The 23,288-nt window shown below is 35.9% G+C and overlaps 1 protein-coding gene across 2 annotated transcripts in view; it reads right to left on the bottom strand.

Annotated features, from left to right (window-relative positions):
* Positions 1 to 23,288, bottom strand: part of ATP2B1 (ATPase plasma membrane Ca2+ transporting 1) — a 136,630-nt gene that overhangs the window by 6,402 nt on the left and 106,940 nt on the right. For both annotated transcript variants that reach the window (XM_061205850.1, XM_061205851.1), the window contains exons 13-20: positions 19,079 to 19,258; positions 18,353 to 18,440; positions 17,870 to 17,976; positions 10,675 to 10,866; positions 10,231 to 10,444; positions 9,555 to 9,766; positions 8,073 to 8,180; positions 6,248 to 6,430 (exon numbers count right to left, since the gene is read on the bottom strand). In XM_061205850.1, the coding sequence (XP_061061833.1) occupies positions 6,248 to 6,430; positions 8,073 to 8,180; positions 9,555 to 9,766; positions 10,231 to 10,444; positions 10,675 to 10,866; positions 17,870 to 17,976; positions 18,353 to 18,440; positions 19,079 to 19,258 (1,284 nt within the window). The remainder of the gene's footprint in view (positions 1 to 6,247; positions 6,431 to 8,072; positions 8,181 to 9,554; positions 9,767 to 10,230; positions 10,445 to 10,674; positions 10,867 to 17,869; positions 17,977 to 18,352; positions 18,441 to 19,078; positions 19,259 to 23,288) is intronic.

Raw genomic sequence — 23,288 nt, 5'->3', positions numbered from 1 at the left:
TGTAGTGTAAAACCACCAGACAGTAATTAAATGAATGAGCATGGCTATGTTCCAATTAAAAACAGGCAACAGGCCAGATATGGCCCATAGGCTACGGTTTGCCAATCCTTTATCTGGAAGTCCAAATTTTCTCTCAATTTCTCCTTTCCGGGAAGGCGTAACTATTGATTTAGCAAAAGAATTTACTAACCGTGAAGACTGATATTAGAAGGATACACTTTATAAAGAAAAACTATAGAAAGTTTCCTCTTCAGATTTTTAAAAGATCTGACTAATAAGTGAGGAAAAAAAGATGCCCTCTCCAGAGACGTTACAAGCCTAGTATATGACAAAGTTGAAATGGATTATAATTTCTTCATTTAGCACAGCAAAGACTCCAGATGGTTACCAAAGAGGACAGTGGGGGAGGGGGGAGGGATAAATTAGGAGGTTGGGATTAACATATACACACAGCTATATATAAAATAGAAAACCATGAGGACCTACTGTATAGCACAGGGAACTCTATTCAATATCTTATAATAACCTATACTGGAAAAGAATCTGAAAAAGAATATATATATGTATAACTGAATCACTTTGCTGTACACTTGAAGTTAACACAACATTGTAAATTAACTATACTTCAGTAAAAAAAAAAAAAAGGTTAAAAAAAAAAAGAGTCAAAGAAGTTTGACAAACACAGATATTTCTAAGATTATTCTATATTAGGGCAGGAAACCAATGAGGAATTTACACCTTTCATTAAATGTATTAACACCATTACCCTCACTACATGTGCCCAGCAACTCACAGGTTTCATATATAGTTGTGCATCAGAAAAGAGCACAGAGCACATCACCTGAAGCAGGTGTGGGTGGCTACGTCTTCAAACAGAGTTTGTGCTTGATTTGATATTTAATATAAAGCCTGGAATACAATTATACAAAGAAATACAATAAATATGATACACCTAAGGTCATGTGATACCACTCCAAGTGAAAGAAGTCAATTACTTAAAATTTTCTGAAGTAAAAATAAACAGAATATATACCACCTAGGAGATAAACTTGTCAAAAAAAATTTAACATAAAGTTAATCAAGAGGAAACAACCAAATCCAGAATGCAGGACACTTTATAAGACAATTTGCCTGGATTTTTTAAAAAAGTCAACGTTATGAAAAATAAAGGTAGAGAAAATGGATCCAGGTTAAAGGAGACTGAAGAGTCATAACACACGTTATTGAATGTCTTTCCTTCGATCCTGGATCAAAAAAGCTATAAAGGACATTTTGGGGGTAACTGGAGAAATCTGAATATGGACTGTATATTAGATAAAATGGTATCAAAGATAGATTTCTTGGATGTGATTATATAGTATGATTATATAGGAGAGCACATAGTAAAGTATTTAGAGATGGCATTTATGATATCTGCTACCTACTTTCAAATGGCTCAAAGAAAAGTATATATCAATATTATATAGATAAAGCAGACATCATAAAATATTAGGCAGTGGTAAATCCAGGTGAAGATTATTCATGTATTAATCTTTCAACTTGTCTGTCAGTTTGAAATTTTTCAAATTTAAAGTTTTGAGGGGAGGGATTAAGTCTCAGTTTGGCTCCTTCCTGTGGGATATGAACAGATGCTTACTTTCCATTCTAGCCTCATCAACTCCTTACATTCCATTACTCTTTTAGTATCAAACTATGTCAGTTGAGGTCTGCTTTTCTCAACCGACAAATTCTGTCAGGTCAGCTTGGGAATCATTTCCTTTCGGTAATTTTTCCTCACTTCTCAGGGTGGGTTAAGGACCGTGTTATAACATTCTCTGTTTCATTACCATGTAGAAATCCCCAACTCGTTTGCTTCCCTTACTAGATGACAAGATCTGGAGGTTCTAGCAGCCTTGGCATATGGTAGGCCTTCCACTGTTTATGAAATACAACTAAATGAACACTAATAGTAGGAGATGAAGGGATGAGTGGTAATATGTCCTCGAAAGCCAGGAATAATGTGAAATCCATAGGAGGGAGGCATGCAACTGACATCAGCCATCCCAGGAGTAAGGCCAGGCAATTTGCATACACCATTTCATTCAGGTAGGTAGTACCACAGTAATTTCTAAAAGGAAGATTCCTATCTGTCCACGTATGTAAATTTAACATCCTGTCTAAATGTTACAGGGTCAGTTTGTCTTTACAGCACTTGTCTGCTCTTTGCTCTACATCATGTTGCCTCTGCTTATCAGCCATGGACAAGTCATTTAAACTCCAAGTCAGTTTTCACACCTATAAAATGGGGATAGTTCCTGTTCTGCCTGTTTTGCAACACTGTCAAAAATAACAAATGAAAATTACTTAAGCAAAGAGTGAACAGATAGGCTCTGCGTAAACAGCATTGCTTTCTCCCCTCAATTCATCCTCTCCCCAGCTTCCCAAGGTTCCTCTAGTCCTTAATTGGCTAAAGACCAAATGGAAAAGATAGGTTTCTGGCCAAATCAGGTATCTTAGCTGACTTCAAGGGTAGGCATGAGGAATGGGTGGGTTTGTATCTTTTATGACTCTAATATACTAAGAATCCACCATGGACTCAAGACACTAATTCAGAGTAAGAACGATATAGGTTATAAGACTTCTGGAGAGTTTACTAAAAACCTTTTACTAAAAGTCATTTACTAAAAACCTGAAAGAAAATCTGTCATTCTAGTCAATTAATGAAAATTATGACCTGTAATAATTAATCAATATAAATCACATGATCATCTTTCAACAGATGCAGAAAAGCACTTGACAAAATTCAACATCCATTTATGATAAAAGCTCTTAACAAAACAGGTATAGAGGGAACATACATCAACATAATGAAGGGACAAACCCAGAGCTAACATCATACTTAACAGCGAAAAGCTGAAAGCTTTTCCTCTAAGGTCAGGAACAAGACAAGGATGTTCACTCTTGTCACTTTTATTCAACATAGTACTGGAAGTCTTAACTAGACCAATTAGGCAAGAAAAAGAAACAAAAGGCATCCAAATTGGAAAGGAAGACATAAACCTGTCACTGTCTGCAGATGATATTATATATAGAAAACCCTAAACACTCCATCAAAAATCTGTCAGAACTAATAAACGAATTCAGTAAAGTTGCAAGATACAAAATCAATATGCAAAAATCTGTTATATTTCTTTACACTAATAACCTATTTGAAAGGGAAATTAAGAAAACGATCCCGGACTTCCCTGGTAGCACAGTGGTTAAGGATCCGCCTGCCAGTGCAGGGGACACGGGTTCAAGCCCTGGGCTGGGACGATCCCACATGCTGCGGAGCAACTAAGCCCGTGTGCCACAACTACTGAGCACGCGTGCCACAACTACTGAAGCCCGCACGCCTAGAGCTCAAGTTCCGCAACAAGAGAAGCCACCGCAATGAGAAGCCCGTGCACTGCAAGGAAGAGTAGCCCCTGCTCACTGCAACTAGAGAAAAGCCCGTGCGCAGCAACGAAGACCCAATGCAGTCAAAAATAAATAAATTAAAAAAAAAAAAGAAAACAATCTCATTTACAACTGTATCCAAAAAAATAAAATAAAATAAAATAAAATAAAATATCTAAGAATAAATTTAACCGAGGTGAAAGACCTGTATATTGAAAACTACAAGACATTAATGAAAGAAACTAAAGATGACACAAATAAATGAAAAGATACTCCATGTTCACAGATTGGAAGAATTCATATTGTTAAAATGCCCATATTACCCAAAGCAATACAGATTCAATGAAATCCCTAACAAAATTCCAATGGCATTTTTCAAAGAAATAGAACAAACAATCCTAAAATTTGTATGGAACCACAAAAGACCCCAAATAGTCAAGGCAATCTTGAGAAATAAGAACAAAGCTGGAGGCTCCCTGATTTCAACTATATTACAAAGATATAGTAATTAAAACTGTATGGTACTGGTATGAGTTTGCATAAAAATGGACATATAGATCAATGGAACAGAACAGAGACCCTAGAAATAAACCCATGCATATATGGTCAATTAATTGACAATAAAGGAGTCAAGAATATACAATGGGGAAAGACAGTCTCTTCAATAGATGGTGTTAGGAAAATTGGACAGCCACACGCAAAACAATGAAACTGTACCACTATTATCTCACACCACACAAAAATGAACTCAGAATTGATTATAAAGACTTTAACGTTAGACCTGAAACCATAAAACTCCTAGAAAAAAACATAGATGGTAAGTAAGCTCCCTGACATAGGATGATGATGATTTTTTGAATCTGACACCAAAAGCAAGAAAAGCAAAATTAAACAAGTGGGATTACATCAAACTAAAAAGCTTCTACACATTAGAGAAAACTATGAACAAAATGAAAAGGCAACCTACAGAATGGGAGAAAATATTAGCAAATCATATATCTGATATAGGGCCAATATCCAAAATATACAAAAAACCTGTACAACTTGATAGCAAGAAAACCAATCCAATTAAAATATGGTCAAAAGATCCAAACAGACATTTTTCCAAAACCTATCTACAAATGGCCAATAGGTACATGAAAAGATGCTCAATATCACTAATCATCAGGGAAATGCAAATCAAAACCCACAATGAGATATTACCTCACATCTGATAGAATGAAACAGAAACAACCTAAGTGTCCACTGATGAATGAATGGATACAGTATGGTGTACACACACACACACACACACACACACACACACACAGAGGAACATTATTTAACCATAAAAAAGGAAATCTTGATATTTGTGAAAACACAGATGAACCCTGAAGGCATTATTATCCTAAGTGAAATAAGTCAGACAGAGAAAGACAAATACCGTATGATCTCTCTTATATGTGGAATCTAAAAAAAATGAAACCCAAACCAAGCTCATAGATACAAAAAACAAATTGGTTGCTGCAAGAGGTGGGAGGTGGGCAGTGGTGTGAGAAATGAGTAAACTTAAAAAAAAAACAAAAACAAAAAAAAATTAAAAGAAATGCACTTTCCCTACTTCTTTGGAAAACTTAATAGAACATTTTCTTATCTAGGAAGCCATTCTAAATTAAATTGATAATATAAATGAAAAAAACCCACATAAATACCAAAGAACTTTGAAGCTTATACAGGGATGCAGTCTCAAAACAAAACAAAATAAATTAAAAATTCACAGCAAGGCCACAAAGTCCAAGCTAAGAAGGCAAACACCTGGCTATATGCTCAGAACTTTTCTTCAGGGTACTAACTTACTTTACAAACTGAACAAGATACAAGTCAGAATGCTTAAGTTCATTTTTAGCTTTAAAAACGCAATTTCTTGGTTCTGTTTGATCAGTTTCAAATCACATGCTTTTGGGAATCATGCAGTATGGAACATGTTTAAAGGCATATACTCAAAAATGTATAGTCGTTTCACAAATTCTAAGCTACAATTTTATTCCCCATATTAACTATCAGAGTTAGCATAGAGACAAGCTCACAGATTTCATGTCTGATCTTTGGTTGCAATTGTTCCACCTGTTATCTAACCCTCTAAGAAATAAAACAACCACAACGACAACACTTTGAGGTCTCAATCCACTTTACGAAAAGAAAGCTTTATGAAAAGCCTGAACAATGAATTTAAACATTAAGGAGAAAATGAGAAACGTTAGGTGTGTGAAGTAGGAAATGTTAATTTCATGCACTTAGGAACACACACTCACACCCCACAGTAGTAGAAGCAGTAGAAGAGGAAAACACTACATGTGTAGGGGTAGAAATATTTGTTACATCATGATGCTGGCTGGCGATGGAGGGTTGCCGCCTTAGAGCCCCCTGAATGGAACTTCCACTCTGGAAAGCATTCACTACATCCATCTGCAAGGAATCAGAGATTGTGACAGCTTGCTCAGCAAGAGAGAGAGAGAACAAGAGAAAGGACCATTCCATCTATCAACATATAAAAAGTAAAGAAAAAGGCACTTTTTACAGAGCAGATAAATAGGCAAGAGTAGCATTTGGAGATGAAGGGGGGGAAAAAAGCTAGGAAAAAAGGAGCTTAGGGGCATATAGACACATTCTTTCATGGTCAGTTAAAACTTTCACTCATTCCAGGCACCAGTACTATTTTTCAAAAGAATAAGTTTTGTGGGTTGGGGAGGCTAGAAAGGAAGCGAAGGAGCACATTCAAACCTCCTCCCCAGGTCCAAAGCCCTCGGCTCCCGCTCCCATCATCTCTCCTACCTCTCCACCAGACCCATACCTGCGTTTGGATTCTGTTCAGACCTCTAAACCACAAGATCTGGCCACGCCGTAACTCCCGCTCAGCGTGATCAATCTCTTCCACATCCTCTGCTAACTCCTCCTCAGGTATTTCTTCCTTTTGTGTTCCATGACCAGCTTCTTTTAGGAATTTTAAACGGCTAGTTGGAATTGTTGAAATAAGCTACAACACAGGGGAAAGATTTAAGTTTGAAGGCTAAAAAGTTTTCCTGAATGGAAATAACCTGATTACATTTTCATATTTTATTTAGGACATTCAAGACAGTAAATTATATAACCATGCTTTGATATATACATATTTCCTTAAACTCATATTAACGATATTTATTTCAAATAAAATGAAAATAGGTGATCTTATATGATGCAAAAGAAGTTTACATTTCATTAGTGCTTTAAGAATTCAATGAGAAAAAACATACCAAAATTCAGAAAATCTTCAAGGCTGAGCTGAAAATAGCTTTTGTTTATTGAATGTATTTATTTTCAAAAAGTACAACTATCTAAAATTGGATTAATACTGATTGAGAAAGACACCAAACAGGAACAGATGCCCGGGAAGACATAAAAAATACCAAAATACCAATATGTGTTAACTTATAGGTGTTCACAGCCATTCCTTAAGGAAGCTGGGAGAAACAGGCATGCAGTCAGAATCAGAACTGCTCAGAGAACTTGTAGTCCAACCACCTCATTTTAGAGATGAAACAGGTTCAGAGACACTGGAAGTGACTTGTTCATGGAGTGACTAAGACCCTAGGTTTCCTGACCAACAAAATCAGTGCTTTCTACCATCGCACACTTAAAATCAATAGACGACGTCAACCAAAGACAGTAACTGGTGCCTGTTAGGCATGTACACTGTACTGAATTTCCTCTTCCTGAAATTAGCCAGATTTTGGGGGAGGTTGTAGGGTTCGGTTTTGCCTGTGAGGGAACATTATAAAGTAACTAGAACGGTAATAAAAAAAAAAAAACTGTGGGCCCAGTATGGATCCTGCTTAAAAGAAGATCTCAATGAAAGAGGTCTTTATAATGAGTAAGAAGAGAAACCTCAGAACCTAGAAACACAATTAAGAAAAAGGTGAGATAAAAGGCACATAAAGACTGACTTAAGGTTAAGTACAATCTGAATATTCAGTCTGACTGACTTGCAAAATGACAGTAAATTAGCTCACACCAGTTACACACCATAACATAGGCTAGTTTTCATTTATGAAAATGTTGGTACAGATTCTATCAGTTTTATAGTGATGGTAATGGATTTAAAATGAACAGCACACACACTGTTACCACTTATCTTTTAAAAAATAATGACATATATCTGCAAGTCAGCTACCCATAGTGAAGATTAAGGATATCTAATTTTTCAGGCATTGTATTTTATACATACACTGTTGAAGCCATTTGATCCAAATAATCTAAAATGTCATTTTGTGGCCTATTTTTCCAGATACCAGTATTTTTATAGAAACATTCTTCACATCAACTGAAACACAAGATTTTTCCAATGCTACATTTGTATTAAATTACATAACAAAAAGATAAAAAGTCTAAAGTATATAATATTTTTATTAACATATTAAATCTGAAAATGCAAAAGTAGGTCACAGAGTGAAAGATACAGATATCAGCATTCTAACCAGTTATAAATGCATCAACTTAATAACAGATGTAAAACTTGTTCTAAAAAACAGAATGAAAACTACTTAGAATCAAGTTATAGAACTGATTAAAGAATATACACACTAGAAATTTTTTTTAAAAATCACTGTAGGTTTGAACAAAAAATGATGAGATTTTTTTACCTGGCCCCAGAGTAACGTTCCCATTCCTAGGAATATTGACCATAGCCACTGTTCTATTGAAAGTTCTGAACAACTGAAAGGTTTTCCACCAAACTGCACAATTATTATCTAGAGGAATAATCAAGAATAAATTTATTTAGTTAAGTTGTTGACTTATACTCTGGCCCATGCTCCTTATCTCATTGTGGACTTGTAATGAACAGACCAGTAGCTGGTCCACAGACCACACTTTGAGTAGCACGAAGGCATTGAAGAATGACACCCTACCATCAACTGTTTTGGGTATATCAACCTATTCGAGGAACTAAGTTTTATCAGACTTGCTTGATAGAGAGACAGGCAGTTACATTTTTGCAATCCCCATATATTAAAAACAGATAAAATAAACCTAACTTTAATAGTAAGTAAAAACTAAAATTTTAGCATGTCATGAACAATGATTTTTTTATAAAATACTTCCAGAAACTACACAGCAAGTAAGCAACACTTCCCGTAAAGTTTATAGAAGTTGAAAGCTAAAACAGAAACAGTCTGCACAGAAATAATTAAGTCTAGGGTTTTGGTTTCGGTATCCACAGTACACAAGGTATAGACTGAATAAACTTCAAAAGTCTTAGATCTTCATTTTGAAACTAGCACCATCCTGTTTGATTCTATTGTAGAAAAGCTCACCTTTTAAGTTTAAATCTTACTGTGTTTACTGACTTCCTGGTGTGATCATGCACCATTCACTTACCTGCTTTGATTCCAGATTCTGCTAATAACAACCTTTTACACAGAGGAGTACCACAGAATCCAAGATGATATAAAAACATAGGTATAGTATATAATTATATAAAATTTACCATATGTAAAGTGATGCTTAGTTTTGTCCTTAGAATGACCTTTATAAAAATGGGAAAATTCGGTCCTTTCTATTTCATCTCAACCCCACTTCTCACACCCCATTCTCCCACTCCTCTTCTACCTTGTTTTGACAATATTACAAAATGGAAAACTGGCACATACCAGGTCTGGATGAGGCCATTCAGAATCACATGGATTTTAAAATATTCATTTCAAAACCTTTTATTTTTTAATAATGAACTCAACTGTACAAATACAACTACTATTAATTGCTAGAAGCAATTAAGGGATCACTCTAGCTGGACTAAAAAGTGGTTGACTATAAGACTGGCCTTAAATAACATAAAAATTACAAGTTTTCATAATAACAATGTAGAATAATCAGAATCACAGTGAGTGTGAAGTATCACAGCCACAGAACCAGTAGTGCAATTAAAGTAGTATTAGTTTAATGTACTCATTCACATGTAGAATTTCAGGATGGGGCAAATTTTCACTCGAGTTCTTTTGATGTCATCAAGGCAATACACAGAAGGCCCACACATTGCAGTCAAGTAATTTCTGGAACAAGCCACCTGTTCACCTAACATCTCCACATAATAATCATATTTGAAACTATCTTTTACAATTACCCACCTGTACCACAAATGTGCCTAAAACAATTGTGCAGAAGATGACATTATTAAAGATTCCTTCAAACACATTTCTTTCACCATGAATTTTCCGAGCATTTATTTCGTTGAAAAGTTGCATCAGTACAAAGGTATTAAAAACAATAGTATAATGTTCCGATGGAGGAGCATGCAAAGGAGCATTTCTTCCACTATCAATATCAAAAAACTTTTCTCCTGAAAGAATGAAAAATTACCATTTTGTAATTATCATACAAAATAATTTAACATTTCAAGGAAGTATGCAATAAAACCTAGTCAGACCTTTCTTTGCTCTCAAACGGCAGCACAGAAAAGAGTTGGAAGGGACCTGGGATTCTCTAGTACAACCCTCTTTTATTTTATACAGGAGGAAATGGAAGCCCCCAAAACTATGGTGACATGTTCAGGATCACATATCTAAGTTAGTGGTAAAGCCAAGGACAAGAAATTAGGACTCTTTACTCCCCCACTGCCCCAATCTATCACACTGCCTCTCAAAATGTACTCAGGATCCACTGATAAACAGAAGAAATTAAAGATAAACGGGGAGTCAGAAAGAAAATAACTTATATTCTTGAAAAATTTGTAACATTAAAACCATCTGGGATATTAGCTTGGAACAGAAACAACTGAAACTTTATCAGGCATTAAATTCTTACCAGCAAACAAGAGTGTAAAGACTACTACAAGCTGATAGAATGCATGACCCAAAATATTCTTCATCATTGTGCGTGAGATGAGAGGCTTATTTCTACCATAAGGTTTCCGAAGCAGGAGAGACTCAGTGGGGGGTTCAGTTGCCAGAGCCAGGGAAGCGAGCGTATCCATTATGAGATTTACCCACAGCATCTGCACAGCCTTAAGCGGTGAATCCTAGAAAAGACAGGTTTCTTAATAGACATTTACAACTATTCAGGGACTCCGCAATTCTCAGGAAGCCGTTTCTATTTAAAAACTTAACAGAACAGGATTACATTTTTATATTAATTAACCTAAAATACTAAGCTTCAACTTATTTAAATATTTAAGTACTTTAAAAAGGCAGATTATACACATCTTTGCTCTAAAATAAACAAGTTTTAATGAATAAATTGTCAACCTACTTGAGTAATACAGGCGCCCGTGAAAGCGACAATCACTGCTACTACATTAACAGTAAGCTGGAACTGAAGGAATTTTGAGATGCTATCATAGACATTTCGTCCCCACATAACTGCTTTAACAATGCTTGTAAAGTTGTCGTCTGTGAGAATAATATCAGATGCTTCTTTAGCTACATCAGTTCCAGCGATACCCTATTAAAGAAAACTTCTGTGAATTGGACGGAATGTTTAAAATATAACCTTTAAATATTTGAAAGGATAACATATATTTTATAAACAAAAATTTACCATTATACTTAATAATTATTGACTTAAATTTACCATAAAAGGGGGTAATATAGTTAGTCTAAGATATTGTACTATGTCTCAGAAAGACATTCTATCTCAGCAGAAATCGAACATAATGAATGAGGCATTGACAATAATGTTCAAATAGAGTTTAAAAAAACAAAAAGAGGAATGGACACAGGCACTACCCAAGTTCCTTCCAAAAGTCACACTAAAAGTTCTTTTTTTTTTAATTAAAAAATAAAAACTTACAAAGTCAAAAAGTTAGTGGGAAAAGAGACACTGCAAAAACATCTTAAGAGGCTGGAAAGCAGATAACCAAGTAGGAAGAAACTCAGCAGACCCCAGAAAGCTGAATCCTAAATCAACAGTAGGAGAGCAGAGTAGCAGCCTTTCTGCACTACAGGACTCTCCTATGTAAGGCCCAGGACTCGGCAGCACCAGGCAGCACTGGAGGTAGGGGTGAAGGCGTGAAAAAGAACAGGAGGATTCTTAAAGTCTACCGAAGACACTGAAGCAGTACTTAGAGGGCCCAAACTAAGAATAACAATGTCCCTCAACAGGGGAATGGGATGGATTAATAAGTTGTGGACTGATAAAAATGAGTGAACTACAGCTATGTACAATAACACAGATGAATCTCCCATGAAAAATGATGAATAAAGGAAGATGGACTCAGAATAATACATGATATATGATTCTTATGTACGAAGTTCAAAACCAGACAAAAGGAATCTTCAGAATACTGGTTATCTCTGCAGAGAGACACGGCCGTAATTAGAAGGGAGTGTGGTTGAGGCATCTGGGGGCATAGGTCATATTCTATTTCTTGCCTTGCATAGAACAGGTCTGTTTACTTGTGATAATCCATTCAGTGTTTACTTATGACATAGACACTTTCCTGTATGTGTGTTATATTTTAATAACAAAATTAAAAGAAAAGGCAGCTAGAGCCTCCGAGTCCCTTCCCACATCCACGCAACCAGGAAGTCTGCCACTTCCTCTAACCTGGCAGAAGACTGCCTGCTAATTTACTAGGGAGGGTATAACAGAGAACGTTTAGACTGAAGGATACCAAGTGCTGCTGAGTATAGGAGGTGCTATATTGAAAAAAAGGGGTTAAGAGTAACTCTGTTTAATGAATGTAGAGACCACTACCCTTCTTTTTCTACTTGTTTCCCAGAATACCAGTATTCAGGATTGCCTTCTAGGCAGCACATTTGAAAATTCTTTCCTGAAAATCTGATCATCATAGGAGAAGAGACCTAAAAATACTGAAAATTCAAGGTACCCTAAGGAAGTGAAATGGCCAAGCCAGATCACTTTACTGGGAAGCTTCTGATCAATAAATCCCACTTAGAGGCCTAAGGCTTTCCAGCTTTTCAGCTTTCTACTGGTAAAATATGCAGAGACAACCAAGAATCACTTTGATATCTGAAGAAAGCACTAACCTGAAAGACAGAGACTAAACCAAAAGGCATATGGAGACACGAACACTACACAGAGATAAAAGCTGATTTTTATTAAAAAAAAATCAAATCCTTAGAAAGGCAAAAGGTCAGCAATGAAACAAGAACAAGAACTCAGAGATCCAACAACAACTCTTGGAAATTAAATATATGATCACAGAAATGAAAAAACAACAGAAGTTGAGGAAATATTCCTGCAAGATGACAAAGGTATGGTAGACAGGAAAAAGACAAGATAATAAGGTAAGTCCAAGAGGTTCAAAAATCAGAGGGGACTATCCCACAAAGAAGAGACACTGGAGAAGACATAAGACGAGTATAAGAAAATTTCACAAAATTGAAGAAAATGAGTTTTCACAGTAAAAAGTTGCCCTAAGACAAACCATCACGACATTTCAGAGGACTGAGAACAAAGGAAAGACTTATATACCTCCAAAAAGTGTGTGTGTGTGGCGGGGGGGAAGGAGGTTCAAAATTCAAAATGGTATGTAATAACAATGGAGGTACAAATTCAAAATTCTGAGTGAAAATTATTGTCAACCTAGATTTTTATACCAAGTCAGACTAAGTATCAAGGAGGATTCTTTGAGGAGAGAATAGAGATTTCAGTCATAAAAGTTATGAAAAAGTTTAACTCTCATGAACCCTTTTTCTCAGGGATCTATTGGAGGAGATGGCTTTACTACATGAGAGAGTAAACCAAAAAAGACATTGACATCAAATTCAGGAAATTCAAAATCTAACATAAGAGAGAGGAAAAGGAAATTCTTAGGTATGGAGAAAGAAGAGACAGCTGTGTAGCAGGCTTAGCAAACAGTCCAGATTGAAGCACATCAGAAGATCTGGGAGAGGGATCTCTAAGAAGGCAAAACTGGTAAAAGTGCCTGATGTCTCTGACGTAATGAAAGGAGTGACGAATTAGTATTAAGTACATAAAAAACTAAGAAAATAGATAGATAAATAATTTAAAGATTAAAAAGTGAATTGAAAAAGAAAATGTATAGGGAATACAAAAAGTTGTGCAAGGAAGTAAAAGTAATTATAACAGACCACATGGCTCAGCTTGGAACAGCATTTCTAATCACAATAAGGACGGTATATTGACTGACCTCTAACTCTGATGGAAGAGTAACAGGATAGGTAGTGTGCATGCATACATACAGGTATCTGTGTGTGTGTGCCTGTGAAAGTGCTAAATCCTTATCTTCCTTAATGAAGAGTCATTAACAAATGCTTCATATTAAAACAATAAAAAACCTATGAATTGGGAGATTGGGATTGACATATATACACTATTGATACTATGTATAAAATAGATAACTAGTGAGAACCTACTGTATAACACAGGGAACTCTACTCAGTGCTCTGTGGTGACCTAAATGGGAAGGAAATCCAAGAAAGAGTGGATATATGTATACATATAGCTGATTCACTTTTCTGTACAGTAGAAACTAATACAACATTGTAAAGCACTATACTCCAATAAAAATTAATTAAAAAATATAAAAAAATTAAAAAACCCTTGTAATCATGCCATTTAGATACACGGAGGCAAACAACTAAGGAAAACAAACAGTGAAAATAGTTGGTTTTCTTTAGTCAAAAAATTAGCTGGAAGAAATGATATGTGGTAGGGGACATAGTTATTAAGTCTTATAGAACTGTTTGACTTTTTAAATGCTATGCAATATTGTTTTGATAAACACAAAGTCCAAAACAAGCTTTTCTCAAAATACTCCATGAAGGAGCAATCTTAATTTAAAATTTTAGTCTCTAACTCCTAATCTGTATACTTTACTTTTTTTTTTTTCTTTTTTTCGGCTGCACTGTGCCCCTTGTGGCATCTTAGTTCCCTGACCAGGGACTGAACCCGAGCCCTCGGCAGTGAAAGCACGGAGTCCTAACCACTGGCCCGCCAGGGAATACCAGGGAATTCCCTGTATACTTTACTTTGAATGTGCAACATATTTAACACATCTAAACCCAACAGGTTTCCTTGCCTCTAATCATTCTCCATCTTTTGCAAATGCAAATCTCACACTCCCTTGTTCAAAATCTTTCAAAATTTAAAAAGCTACTTTAAGATGTTAATTGGTGTCCAAATAAAAACTAGTTCCATAGTGAAACAAGTTTGGGAAACTCACCATCAAAAAACGTTAAAACAGCTTTTTATAAGCTTCTTAGAGTTGTATGCTAGCATGCATTGTGAGTCTCCAAATTTGTTTTACTGCATGAGAAGTCTGCTTGGGAAGTGCTGATCTACAGGATACAAGAACAAATTCCTCATCTTCATATTCAAGGCCCTTCTGATCGTCACATTCCAGTACCCACCAACACCACACCCTCTTCTAGTGAAGTTAAACTACTTGCAATTCTTGGAGGGTCTCTTGGCAGTACTTTTCTCCCTCTCTCCATTCAAATGGCACCTCTTTCAGAAAACCTTCCCCAGTCTCTACAGGCAGGGTCAAGGACTTCTTCCTTGAGGCACTCCCTGTGCAGTGTTTAGTCCTTCACTGGCTGCCACCGTGCTTCAATGATTTACTTCCTTGTGTGCTGAACCTTTAGGAGGCAGCAACTACTCACCTGTAATGTTTCTGGACCAGAATATTGAAAACAGCTTCTTAATGTTTGGAGGAGAAACAAATTATTATTAACCCAAAGTCTAAAAACACTTTAAATTAAATGAAGATATTTTAATTACCTTAGGGAAGATTTTACTACCACAGATGCATATTTGGTTACAGAAATACATCATGGCATTCAGTCTATGATGACAGAAATATCTGTACATGTGTGGTTAACTGAATTTTGGTAAGAATAATGCAATATAATTTAAAAAATAATGTAATCATATTTTAAACACAGCATGGAAGCTTGCTATCTAAAGGAATTCTAAAAGGAGTGGCTAAACAGGGGAAAATGCCAGGCCTCTTTGCAATGTACTCACATTAGAGTCCCTTTAATTTATTGTTGTAAATTTTATCTTAATGTTGAATTTACTAAATGTAAGTGTGTATGTGTGTATACATACACACACACACCTATATATATAAACAGAGAGACAGAGAATAGAGTGTTTCAAAATGCTATTTCTGCCTGAAAAATAAGAGACAGGTTTAAAAAGAAATAATCAATAGCAATTTCTTGGGCTTCCCTGGTGGTGCAGTGGTTAAGAATCCGCCTGCCAATGCAGGGGACACGGGTTCGAGCCCTGGTCTGGGAAGATCCCACATGCTGCGGAGCAACTAAGCCCGTGCGCCACAACTACTGAGCCTGTGCTCTAGAGCCCGCGAGCCACAACTACTGAGCTCGTGAGCCACAACTACTGAAGCCCGCGCGCCTAGAGCCCGTGCTCCACAACAAGAGAAGCCACCGCAGTGAGAAGCACGCGCACCACATCAAAGATTAGCCCCTGCTCGCTCCAACTAGAGAAAGCCCGCGCACAGCAACAAAGACCCAACACAGACAAAAATAAATAAAATAAAATAAATAATAAATTTAAAAAAAGAGACACTTCATCTCACACACACACACACACACACACACAAAAGCAATTTCTTGTGGGTATCTAATAAAAGCCCAAGACAAATAATTTCATCTTTCAGTTTTAAAATATGAAATTGAAGAACTGAACAAATATACAAAGTAAATTCAAGCTTGAGCAAGAGTGCTTTCAAGTCCAAGCCACTACGCACTTATTTTTTCTCTGTGCATTTAAAATAAATTTAGATTTTTTTTGACATGCTACCTTTAAAAAAAAAAAAGTGGTAAAATGGACCTAAAACTTTCAAGGCTTAAAAATCAAACAAACAGAGCAGCTGCTGTACTGTGTTTTTGTTTGAATTACTATATTTACCTGCATTTATTTAAAGCCCTTAGTATCTGCCTTAAACACCTAAGTTTTAGGAAGAAAGTTTTTTTGTTTTTTTTTTTAATATTAAAATGCACTGTATATAAATACCTTCCTGGTCAGCTGTCCAGATGAAAGTAGAAGTAAGAATCCTGCCAAATGCTCAAGAGCAGCAATGAGTGATCCCGTGTTTCTAAAATGAATGATCCTGTTTTGCTTACAGCCAAAGGAAAAGCCCTTAAATATTCCTTATCCCTTCACCGTCTTCTCCCAGCTCTCCAGAAGTTCTCACCAATGCACTGCTTACCATAATAAGTTTGGGATAGGGCAGGGTGGGAATCTTTGGGTTCACAGCTATTGGTTGAGGGTACTTTACCCATAACATTTCCTTCTTCCATCTCCCTCACTCTTGTTAAAAGGCAGCTACCATGGTGGTGGTTCTGCTAAACCCCTATTTTAGCAGCAAAATACCAGGGGGACAAATTATGCAAATAAACATTGGTACACATAAATATTCTCCTTTCTGAAACACTTGGGGGCACACTGTGTTTCAGAATTCAAAGTCTCTCATGCTTTAGAAAGACAATGAGGCACATACCTTCTATCACAAATTCTCCCAGATAGGGTTAGCATCCCATAAAAACACATTAATATCTCTACAATGACTATGAATGTTCATATTAAGTGGGACAAATAACATCCTCATATCATTCAGAATATTTTTTGCAATCAAATGATTCTGCTGCAAATTTAGGAAAAAAAAATTTCAGTTTTCAGATTTTTGGATTTGAGAATTGTGATTATGAACCTGTATTTTCCAAAACTGAAATAAATCAAATTAAAATTAAATAAAATACTTAAATTTTCTATGGCACTGAAAGTACAAAGATTCATTCCAACACTGAAAAATTAGAAGGACTGGATTCAAAGATATAACAATCTAATTTCAATCATTAAACATTTATGTAGCATATGTATTTCATGATAACTACTTTATAGTAAACACTTCATCAGTATTATGGCTACAGTATAAAGAAAATAATAATGAAATGCTAAAATTTCCTAGCACTTTTAATAATCAAATATAAATTGAGAACTTGGGTGGGGTGAAGTAGATCTTTTTTTTCAATCAAAAAAGATTACAAAAAAAAAAAGATTACATCTATTATACATGAAATGATTACTATTAAAAGTTACTCTTAAGACATTTTCAGTTGAGTGGAAGATTCTTAATCATATTCTTAATTTAAATACATATAACTGTTCTAAGCCTGTCTCCTGTTTAAGAGGACTGTAAGGTTTAGATGAGATGACAGACATTTATATATTTTACAGAGTACAAGGTAAATGTATGATATTATTATAACTGTTCAAAAGAAGTCATGTCATCTTCCAGCATCAAATAAAGGTATTATATAAACTAATTAGACTTATAAACCAATTTAGGCTTACATATTATCCCTCAAGCTACTCTTGAGGGACAGTGTTTAAAATCAACAGCAATTTAGTAACAAACAAACAAACCAAACAAACAGAACACCCAGCCAGTAAATTACATCTGAATATTTGAATTAGGTTAAGTTCCTACCATTGCAAATCCAACATCAGCTTTCTTTAATGCTGGGCCATCATTTGTACCATCACCAGTTACAGCTACAACCTGGCGTTGTTCTGAGACAGTGCTGTCAATTATACCTGAAATAAAAGTAAGTTATTTATGCTGTAAAAACCATCTGTTTAATTAATAATAAAGTGATTCTGCAGAATATGCTAGCTAGCCAGTTTTACAGACTCAAAGTTAAAAATAAATAATTAAACACAGAGAAATGGAAACTGCTGAGATGTTGGGCAAGGAACAACTCCAGAAATTGTTGTATCAGGAGTTATATCCTGTTTTAATCACTGAAGATAAACACAATTCACCTAAGGTAACAAAAGGAAATGTATTTAGATTTTATTGGAGAAGATGATATCCACGATTCAATCTAATATTCCGTATCTATTACTATTTTAGGAAGCAGAACGCATTTCTCTATTACGAAATTGCGGAGTAATTGTAAAATCTACTCACCTTTAACCAGTGTATGTTTGTCAGTAGGAGATGACCTTGCAAGCACTCGAAGCTTTGGCCAAATCTTGTCTATCCGCTCTTGCTCAATCTATAAATTTTTGTCAAAGTTAAAACGTGCCCAAGCCTAGTTTTCTAATTCCAAGTTAGCGACCTAGCATTTGTATCAGTGGTTCTCAAAGTGTGGTGGACAGACCAGCGGTATCAGCAACTCCTGGGAACTTGTTAGAAATGGAAATTGCTGAGCGAGACCCAAGGTCTATCTTATAAGACACTCTGAGGTGGGGCCTAGTAATCAGCGTTTTAAAAAGATCTCTAGTCACTCTAACGCAGAACCGCTGTTATATATATCATTACGAGATCAAATTCTAACCATCTCCCCACTGCCTATGAAAATGGAAACTCCTTAGCGTAAGTAGTGCAGGGTTTGGGGTCCCCTAAAATATGTTCCATAGTAACCTTTCCAAACTCATCTCCCATTACTCGCTTACACATATTGTACTTCTTGGGCCCAGACTGAAAAAATGAAGCACTCACTCCCTTTAGGGCAAATTTCTTTATCACTTGTCCCCTTTATTTCCTAAAATGCTACTGTTTTGCTTCTTGGGGTGAGGGCTGCACTGATCCAGGTGCGATGCCTAACACGTAGTGCATATTCAAGATGTATCTGTCCAATGAAATTCCTAATATACTAAAAATATATCAACTTAAAAAATAAAAAATGCTTACCTCGCCTTTTTCATTTCGTATTCTTCTGTTGAAATCTTTACCTTCTAGGCATAGGAAATCTTCCCCAGGATGTAAAATACCACATTTGGTAGCAATAGCCCGAGCAGTATTAATATTGTCACCAGTGACCATCCTCACAGTAATTCCAGCCCTCTGACATTTCTTTATTGCATCTGGTACCTGGTTAATGTGGAAAAAAATTCACATGATGAAAAGAAAATTAGTATTTCCAGGGTGGGGAAAAATCCCACCGAACAAATATACATTGCCTCATAGTCCCACAAATGACAACTTTAATTACATCTCAAGATATTATTTCTTGAAGTAGTCCCAATAATCTTCTTCTTTCCCCTTCCACTGCCACAGTCCTAGTTCAGGCTTTACTTTCAGTTATCATCTGACTTAATTTGCTTACATTATTTATTTGCCAAAGGCTTTTTAAAGCGCCTTTTCCCCCTAGCAACCATTAGGCAATTCTTTCCTGGTTGGCTTTCCACCGTTCTGGTTTTACTGCCCAGACCACACCAGAGTAAAATGTTGGTGTTCTTTGGGGTTAAGGGAGGCTCACTTGTTTTTCCCCATTCTTGATCTTTTAAGGGTCATCTTACCTATTCTGGAACCTCCAACTGCTAGCTACATGCTAATAACTTTCAGACCTACATATTTTTCCCAGCTCATTGTGAGAGCTGGATTCCTAGTTCCATCAGAAAATAGACATCAGAATTTGGGTGTCTAAAAGGGAAACCATGTTTTCTATCTAAGAGAAACCTAAAGATTATCTGATATCTTCAAACTCCTTACCCTATACATCCTTAAGGGCCAGTGAGTCCTGCGATTGTACCTCAAACCTTCCCTGTACCTGGTCTCCAATGTTTGTTGCCTGAGCTACTGCAATAGCTTTTTTAAATTGGCATCCTTGTGTTTATGTTCATTTCCCCTTTAAAACATCTGATATACCCGACAATACAGTTCTTTTTTTAATACACTTTCTCAAAAATATACGATTCCTCAACTGTTATACTATAAACCACAAAGTTCTCAGTATAACAGAGTATCACACTTGAGCTTCAGAATAGCTCCCTAGTAGATAAAAAACAAGGATTTACTATATAGCACAGGGAACTATATTCAGTATCTTGTAATAACCTATAATGGAAAAGAATAAAAAAAAGAAAAATACATGTATAACCGAATCACTTTGTTGTACACCTGAAACTAACACAATATTGTAAATTGACTATACTTCAATTAAAAAAATACAAGATGACCAAATATTGCACTATTGAGCACCCTTACACTAAAAAAAAAAAATTCATTGTTTAGGTGAAATGCAAATTTAATTGGGTGTCCTGTATTTTATCTGGAAACCCTACTCTAGATCTAACTACCAGTTCACAGGAAATAGAAGGAATGCAATTGGCAAAATCTATTATAGAATGTAGAATACTCTCCAGGACACATGTCCTTCTACAAATAATTTCCAATGAAACAATAGTTTACTTGCTAATTGAAAGAAAAAAACAATTTGTTCTTTGACAGAGAAATTGCAAGAATGGAAAAGGGAGGAAACCTATAGATCCTTTAGATTAAAAAAGACTTGAGAGGCATGGCAATAAATTTAATGTGTGGATTTTGGATCCTGATTTGAATAAGCATTTGTGACACAATTTAGGAAATTTAAAAAATAATGTATATTTAGGAATTATTGTTAAAAGTTTTAAGTATCATGGTTGTGTTTCACAAAAGAATTAAAAAACAGTAGTTTCCTAGATTTATCTAAATTTTTTTTCTACTATACACAGCTTGATAGATGAATAATCAATGTATTATTTTTGTGCCTGTGCTTCTGTAATTCTCTTTGCCTAGAAAATCCTTTCCTGTTCTTCTCTAACCAGAAAATCCATGTCGATCCTACTAGAACAGAGGTCGCAAATGCAAATACCCACAGGGCCATGCGGGTAACAGAAATGAGGAAAAAACACTGAAAGTGACTAATCCAAGACAATCCTAATAGAAGAGCACTCAGCTCTAGTCTTTTTTTTTTATCACGGTGGAAATGTTGACAGAATCTATAATTTCAAGAGAAAGCAGAAACCCAGATTTGTGTGTACTCTCAAACCTGATGTTTTAAACACACACACACACACACACACACACACACACAGTCCACAGATAACTTGATTGAAGGCTAACTTTGGCCTATATGCTGTTTGTGACCTCTACTGTAAACAGTGTAAATGTAACATCTCTGGGAGCTTTCATGGCCTACCTAGACAGAACTGTGCTTTCATATTATACATCCCTCTATTGTTTAAAAAAAATCAATATTTGATTTTGAAAACACTGGTCTGCTGTATAAATGTATTTCTCACTTCTCATTTGAGATAGAAAGTAACCCAGATTTGTCCATCTTAGCACTCACTGGGTGGTACCCTGAGATCATTTGGAATAGGAAACAATGAATAAGAGGCAGAAACTGGTCTTGGTTAAAGCTATGTGGCAAATAATATTTAAGAAAGTAAACTAAATTTATTAATAGTCCACTAACCACCAAATACTTCCACTTAAAACTTACAAACTACCTCCACTTTTACAGATAAACTGAAGAGAAGCCAAGCATCTTGTTTAACTATCTATGCATATGCAATAAAGCTGGATTTATTCTAGACATCTAATTAATCAAGATTCTCTACATCAGAACTGTACAATCCAGAAGACCCACTCGGGAAAGCTACGTCCTATTACGTTGTCTCATTTTAGTATGAAAGTACTCATCTCATTTTGTGATACTGAAGAAATTAATTGCCACTTACGTGTTTAAAAAAAGATAAAACTGTCCATCAACCTCAGTGCTAAGAACACAAAATGAGCAATACATTTTCCAAAGGACAAAAGTTGACAACATCCTGATTTAATATTATATTTAGATAAGATTTAAGCCATAAATCAATGTATAAAACTTTGAATGGTTTTCCTTTGACCAAAGGTTGGCAAACATGATCCACCTGGATGTTTCATAAGCATTTGAAACTCCAGAACCCCAAACTTGATCTCTAAATAGGCAGCTCCGTCTGACTCTCTTATTACATTGGTAATACCATCTACCAGCCACTCAGTTATGCAAGTTGGAGACTGATTCCCCACTCCTCCAGAAGAGATCTAATTGTAGAGATATCCCAGTCCTAAGCTTACTGCTCTAGCTACGCACTTTCCTCAAGAGATCTCCTTTAGCCTCATATGTGAATTCTCCAGCCTACTTCACTTTCAGGCTTCTAGGTTCAACTGCCTGCTTGACATATAACTGGATGTTTCAGAGATCTCAACAATGTCAAAAAGAGTATATCCAAACCCAACATATTCACTCCTATTGGTTCTACCTCTATTTACTTTAAAATCATACCTTTCTTTCCATCTTCCCTGCCACAACTGTAGTTCTAAGCCATGGTCATCTCTTGCCTGGGATCACTGCAATAATCTCATTGGGTTCCCTGCTTCTACTCCTCTTTTTAATTCATTTCTTACATAGTACCCCAAATACTATTTTAACAACATGAATCATGTCACTTCCCAGCCTGAATTTCTTCAACGACTTCCCACTGAATTTCAGAATAAAATTCAGAGCCCTTATTGCCTAGTAAGGCCAAAGATAATCTCATCTGCCCTTTTTTGTCCAAACTTACAGCCACACTGGCCTCCTTTCCACCTCTGAAAATCTAAATACTTTCTCGCCTCAAGTGTCCTATATTTTTTGTGCCATTTTTATGGAATACTGTTCTTGCAGCTATTTACATGGCTGGCTCACTTTTAGCCATCAGACCTCAACTCAAATGTTACATCTTCAGAGATCCTTAATGTGGTCTCTGTTATCTTTTTTATCACCCTGTGCATATCCTTTACAGCCCTTATCACACTTGTAATAGTCGTATCTGATGCTCCCCTGCTACCTCACGCCAATTAGAATATAAGGCCTATGAGGGCAGAGACCAAGTCTTATTCCTCACAGGATGTGTCTTCACTTGGCATACTGCCTATGTACCTATCACTTTATCCGTTTATCTGTTGTGTTACCTCTAGAGTATAAGTTTCATAATTATTTTGTTTAGTGTAGTATTTCCAGTTCCTAGAAGAGTGCCTGGCACTACACACTGGATGTTGAATCAATTAGTTGATCACAGCCACTGAACAAGAGCTGTTTTTGCCTTTGTGCTTT

Source organism: Eubalaena glacialis, chromosome 11 (assembly GCF_028564815.1).
Source record: "Eubalaena glacialis isolate mEubGla1 chromosome 11, mEubGla1.1.hap2.+ XY, whole genome shotgun sequence".
Lineage (NCBI taxonomy): Eukaryota > Metazoa > Chordata > Mammalia > Artiodactyla > Balaenidae > Eubalaena > Eubalaena glacialis.
This window is presented reverse-complemented; position numbering and strand designations above follow the sequence as displayed.